This window comes from Ochlerotatus camptorhynchus, unplaced genomic scaffold, assembly GCF_037179485.1.
Source record: "Ochlerotatus camptorhynchus isolate MF236.1 unplaced genomic scaffold, CSIRO-AGI_Acam_v1.1 ptg000257l, whole genome shotgun sequence".
NCBI lineage: Eukaryota > Metazoa > Arthropoda > Insecta > Diptera > Culicidae > Ochlerotatus > Ochlerotatus camptorhynchus.
Genome location: NW_027040747.1, coordinates 2,251,151 through 2,257,890, shown reverse-complemented (window position 1 = coordinate 2,257,890; position 6,740 = coordinate 2,251,151). Strand labels below are relative to the sequence as shown.

General features: G+C 41.4%; 1 protein-coding gene across 1 annotated transcript; it reads right to left on the bottom strand.

The window, feature by feature from the left end:
- Positions 1-1,770: 1,770 nt before the first annotated feature.
- Positions 1,771-6,370, bottom strand: LOC135705063 (UDP-glycosyltransferase UGT5-like). Its single transcript, XM_065226626.1, has 3 exons — positions 6,307-6,370; positions 3,295-3,772; positions 1,771-3,237 (listed from the first exon to the last, which is right to left on the bottom strand). The coding sequence occupies exons 1-3, from the start codon at positions 6,307-6,309 to the stop codon at positions 2,159-2,161; spliced, it is 1,560 nt and encodes a 519-aa protein (XP_065082698.1). The 5' UTR covers positions 6,310-6,370; the 3' UTR covers positions 1,771-2,158.
- Positions 6,371-6,740: the final 370 nt, after the last annotated feature.

Sequence of the window (6,740 nt, the reverse complement as noted above, 5' to 3'; positions counted from 1 at the left end):
AATCAAATGGAGAGTCACCTCACCGGTGAGAGAGAGTCACGTGACTCGCAGAGCATGTCACAGTTTACAGCAAGGTTGGGTCATTTTGCGTTTTCGACCATAGTGTATTGCTAGATCAATGTATTTGCTTATGTGGTGCTTGCTTTAGGCTCTAAACCATTTGGCGGATTTTTTTTTAACTTTTGATTAAAATTTGACCAGGAGGCTGGCAACCCCATATCAATCATATACGTTTGACAGCCTCATTTAAAACGCTGTCCAGACTGGAGAGTTATAACATGTTATAACGGTTGTCAACTAATTGCAACACAGAAACCACCATCAAGATAGCGCTATAACATGTTATAACTCTGTAGTCTGAACGTACTATAAGGCTCTGAACCATTTGGTGGATTATTTTAACTTTTGGTTAAAATTTGACAGATGGAAAGTTATCGATTAACCCTGCTATCCAACCGTGGTTATTTCTGACAGACAAGAAGTTAAATGTTGACAACCGTGGCTGAGTTCTTCTCGAAAACCGGTCGATCAACAGCACAGGAATTTTCGAACATCAAGAATAACTTTCGAAATGTCACTTTTAACCACAAGTTAAATTTAACTCGGCAAATGGTTCACAGCCTACATACGGCCCGCCTGACCTATACATGGTGAAAAGGGACGGAAAATCGTGTTATAAGCAGAAAGACAAGAGCAGATGTCAGCATCAAAAACATGGCTGCCAGTCAGCCCCTTGAATTTGACAGATGGAAAGTTATCGATTAACCCTGCAATCCGAGCGTGGTTATTTCTGACATACAAGAAGTTAAGTTTTAACAACCGTGGCTGAGTTCTGCTCGAAAACCGATCGATCGGTATCACAGAGATTTTCGAATATGGAAAATAACTTTAAGAATGTCAGTTTTAACCACGAGTTAAATTTATCTTGGCAAATAGTTCACAACGGCGCCAGTGGTGTAGTGGTAAGCGTGATTACCTCTCACCCCAGCAGGCCTGGGTTCAATCCCAGTCGGCGCCGCCGGGATGTTCTGAGGCATAACATCTCTGATCACGCCTTCCTTCGGATGGGAAGTAAAGCCGTTGGTCCCCGGTTCATGAGTTGATGGGTCGATAGCTAGGGTCCAGGTGTGGGAGCTGCCTTCCTGGCACGTCGGTAGCATTGGTGCTCAGCACGGAAAACAAGATCGACGGAAAAAAACAAACCAAAGGGAAAAAAAAATATTGTAGAATTCATATCTACAGGGTGCGTGACGAATTTTTGCAGTAAATGGCATATTTGAGAAAAAATACACCAGTTAGTTATTCTAGCAATGAATTTTGTGCGATTTATTTTCTTTCGCAACATATGGAAGTTGTAAGTAAATTTATTCAAAAAAATTGCCTTCCCTTTCGACGACTGTAGTTAGACGCTTCCGGAAACTGCAGTATGCACGTTTTAAAATGTTTCGATCCATAGATGTCATCACTGCCTTGATTTTAGCTTTTAGCGACTTAAGTGTGGTGTGAGGGGTTTTATTGGTATCCCGTTGGACGACGCCCTATACAAAATAATCCAACGGATTGATATCGGGACTGCTTGGGGGCCAAATTTCTTCCTCCCAAATTTACGAAATATTTTCCGTAAGCCATTTCTGTGCTTTATTAGCAGTATGAGCAGGTGCTCCGTCTTATCACTTTCCCAAGCCTTTTTTAATATTATACACTGTTCTTTTAGACACATTTACCGACCGAATTATTTCGGTAAAAAACGGCTGACAGATTGCTCTCTTGTTTCGACATCTTTACGTTTACTCAACATTGTTTGTTTAAATCTTACACCTAACAGTATAAGCTATCCAGTGCTGCCAAATATATCTAAATCATGATGCACAAGCATGAGAAATTACTATTTGAAATTTACTGCAAAAATTCGTCACGCACCCTGTAGAGAGTACCAGTTTAGAAAATAAGGTCACTTTCAAGTTAACAGCTAGCTGAAATTGTGTGATTGTTTGAAAGTTGATGTTCTGCTCATTCACAATAAATTGAATTAATGTCATAAATTTGCAAAAAATAAACTTCTTCAGCATCATCATGTGATGCCATCCGTATTAATTAGTTTGACTCTAGTGACTATCTTAAACATATAGTATTAAAGAGAAGAAGAAAAAACACTCATTTATTCAGTTTTACGCTTCTTACTACTTCTACGCAACAGAGCGATAACCAATCTCCTGACAATCCAGCCAACCAGAACTAAAACTCCCACTGCCAGCGCCATCACATCCAAGAGAGCGAAACTGATCCACGGCAGATCCAAGCCTGCAGATCGTAGCTGCGGCGCCCCCTTATGCCGAATCACGTACTCCACCCAGTACACCGCTTCGTCCAGAGCAGGAACCGGGCGATCCCTAAACACCTCCGATACCCTATCCATGTTCTTCTTGTACTCCGGCTTGTGCAGTAACTCCTCCAGTGCCCATCGGAACGAAGTCTCGGTGACATTCGGGAAGAACAACTTGACCGCATAACCGCCCAGTACGGCCTTGTTCATGTTCAGATGCTGATCAGCGTAGATCGGAATACCCAGCATGGGGACTGCCCGGTGAACACCCTCCTGGGTACCCAACAGACCTCCGTGAGTTATGAAAACCTTCACATTCGGATGAGCTAGGATGTCATTCTGTGGCATCCAAGATTTGATCAGCACATTGCTGGGAAGGTCCTTGACAGACTCGTCTTCGAACTTCCACACAATTCGCTGCTTCATCGATCGGAACACGTTCAGGATGGCATTCAGCTTATCCCTTGGCATATCGGAACTCTTCAAGTTCGTTCCCAAACTGAAATAGATTGCTCCTTCCTTGGCTCCATCCAAGAATTTCTGCAAATCCGCCGGCAAAAGCTTGGGTTCCTTAATGTGCAGTCCACCAACCTGAATCATTCCGGGAACCCGGGCACGTGCCGTCGTCAGAGGATAATAACTGTTCAATAGAACAACTGAAACCTGTCGTTCAAGATCGGTAACCTTCGGAAGTGGTCCCTTCAAATGTCCAAAGTTCTGCTGCGCCATTGCTTCCTGCTTCGGAAGGTAATAGAAAGCTCTCAACGTTTGCTCGTACATCGACACGGCAGTATTGTAGATCCTCTGCGGGAAGGTCATCTTGTCCATGAGCGGCAAAAACTCGTGTGGAACGTGCGAGTACATGTTCATCATTCCCATCATTGGTCCCATGTAGTGAGCGAACCCGAAGGTTCCTAGAATTACACAAGAATATGAGTTTCCAAAATTCCTGGTTCAAGCGCTCAACTCACCAACAGTCACAATCGGAGCCTTATACTTGTGAGCAAACATCAAATACGCCTCCTGGTAGAACTGTTCGGCCAAAATCAAATCAAAGTGGCTCTCATCCGTCCGAATGAACTCCTGCACGTTCTCCCTCGTGAAACCGTACTGTGCCGTCTCCAGTCCCAAACTGAACAGGAAGTCCATCAACATCCGATGAATGGATATGTCCGTCAAATCGTACAACGACTCAACTTTGACGGAGTTTTTCCAAAAATCATAAATCGGTGCCACCCGAAGATCGGTGTAATTTTCGTGCTGCCGAGAGAGTGGATAGTTGGCAATGGCAGTGATATGATGGCCCCGGTCCAGCAATCCATTCAGTATGGCATCGATCATCATCCAGTGGCTGCGGCCAGGGAATACGAACACCGCAAGGATGCGGGACGAATGCGAGTGGTGCCATGATAGGGCACACAGAAGCAGGAGGGGGAAGAGTTTTGGGATCTGAAAGAAACATTGACGTTGTAAGATTGAGAATAAAACCACAGAGAAACAGAGTTAACTCTCGCATGTTGTTCATCAAACACGCATTTAATGGTCAATTTAAATTGATATTATTTGGTAGTAACACCGAATGTGACACACATAGTCAATTTTCTTGCGTTTGATGTTTACACACTAGCGCCATCTGTTGAGCGCATTGACCATGACAGTGTACTCAACAGATGGTGGTAGTGTTTTAGCGACGATATTTTACTGTGAAAAATATTCAATGTGTTATGTCTGTTTGTCTGTGCTAAAACCGTCCATCCACATAGTTGTTTTGTGATATGTCCGTGTCCTTTGTTTAGTGCATGTCTTAGTATTAGAGATGGGCGATCCGCTCCCGAGCTGTTTTAAAGACCCGATTGACTCAAGTGAGCTTATGACCCGCGGTTCATTTTTTTAGAAATCGTAGCTCATCAGCTCACTTATATCACAAGTCTAAACCATTCAATCCGTCACTTATAGCGGAACTTTTCAAAAAAGGACTCATTAACTTTGCATTGAACAGCCACCGCGTAAACCAAGATGATCGCTACGGACCAGGGTTGCTTCCACTCACTTGCTATAAAAAATATTATTCGGAATTATGCAATCATTAGATGCAATAATGCTATGTTGTACTTATAAGTAACAAGAAGAGGTAGTAAAGTATGTGTTTGACTCATAAAACCTGTTAATTTCACTTTGAGAGCGTCACAATTAGCGATCTTATGATTCGTGAGCGTTCACTCAGAGTGAGCGCTCACGAGTCGTAAAATCGCTGATTGTGACGCACTGAAAGCAATATTGACAGATTTTATGTGTCAAATACACTTTTCATGACCTCTGCTTGTAACTTACAAGTACTAAGAAGCATTACACTATACCATGATCTCATATTTTCGAAAAACATATTTTTATAGCAAGTGAGTGGAAGTTACCCTGCTACGGACCTTATTATTTATAGTGACTATCTCAAACAATTAGTATTAAATAGAAGAAAAAACACTCATTTATTCAGTTTTACGCTTCTTACCACCAGGGTTGCTTCCACTCACTTGCTATCAAAAACATGATTTTCGAAATTTTTAAATCATTAGATGTTGTAATGATATTTTGTGCATTTCAGATACAAGAACAGGTTGAGAGGCAAGTATTTGACACATTTGACCTGTCAATTTTGCTGTCAGAGCGTCACAATCAGCGATTTTATGATTCGTGAGCGTTAACTCAGAGTAAGCGCTCACGAGTCGTAAAATCGCTGATTGTGACTATCTGACAGCAAATTTGACAGAATTCATGTGTCAAACACTTGCCTTTCAACCTCTTCTTGTATCTAACCAGTACAAAATATAATTATAACATCTAATGATTCCAAAATTCCGAAAACCATTTTTTTATAGCAAATGAGTGGAAGCAACCCTGCTTACCACTTCTACACAACAGAGCGATTACCAATTTCCTGACAATCCAGCCAACCAGAACTATAACTCCCACTACCAGCGCCATCACATGGAAGAAGTGTTAGTTTGTTTACTAAAATGAACTAAGACGATTGTATATGACAAGATTTTGCTATAATCAATCCTCCTCGTGTTTATTCACGAAATTCACATCAAAGATATATCAATTTGGCAAGGCATTTGTGGCCAGCATACACCTTCCGGTCGTATGAAACAGGTCCAAATCTGCCCAAATTCGCCCGTTTTTTATGCTCTGTTTATGGCAAAATAGTGAACTATTCATGAGCACTCTCCATATGTCGATGAAAAAATTTAGTTCTCTTATTTTCCCAGTGTTTCAAGTAAGCCATCGAAATTTACTTTGGATACGGGATAAACAAATAAACTTTTTGAACCCCAAGTGCTTCTAAAATCGAATCTTGTAGGCCAATAAATTATTGCTCTGATTGTCGATCACTCCCTATCTCGACGGTCCCTTCAATATCGAGACATGGAAAGTAGTCGCAATGAAGATGATCATTTGAAAAGTATCCCTCTTGAAAAATTGTTCGATAGGACTTTTTTAAATGATAAGAGAACTTTTTAAAAAGATCAGACAGCTAAAAAAGTTCGTATCGCTTTGTAGAACATACTCGTTCATACGACTGGTCAGATTGTGTGTGGGCCGCCTTACAAACACCTTCACACACTGCACCTGCGTTGCCTTTTCATGCTCAGCTTCCGAGAGCGGTATCAATTGAAACCTAGTTGTCCTTGTTCTCTCCGTGCAAGCATATTTGCCATCACCTCATTGAGTAACAAAATCAACCGCAATTTCACAAACACTATTTAAAAAATGATTCACTACACTTCGAAATCTTTCCGCAACAGCAACTGGTTCATTCAACAATTTCCACATTTGTTCTCATGGCGTCTCACATATCATCAAGAGTGTCTTTTGAGTGTCTTTCATCGAAGCTCAATAACATAGTACCAGATGTTTACATATCAGTACAGTGTTCGACCAGACTTCTCAAACTATAATCGCACATGACACGGAATCTAACCTACCATTAGATAAGTACCCACACGAACACGTCAAGTGTTCCGTTCGCTGTTAGATTAGTAACTGACATGATCAAGTCAAAACTATCATGCACATACCCTGCCATCCTAACATAGGAACCTCAGTCAGCAAACTGTACACTGTAGTAAATAGTATAGGTAGGGTAGGAGTGTATAAAACGCCCCACCGAGGCATTTTTACCAATCCATGATTAATCCAGATTTTTACGCTCGCCATAACTCCGCCCAGGGGTGATTCATCTATGTCAGCAGTTGAAAAAGGCGGATCAAACATTTGTAAAGCAACACTTTACAGTCATTTTTTTCAGAATCTGAGAAATTAGGATGCCTACTTCTGAATAAAGATAAAAGTGAAATTATGCGCGAAATCAATTCAACCAAAATTGAAATCAGATTTGTTTTGCTTACGCTGTCAAAGT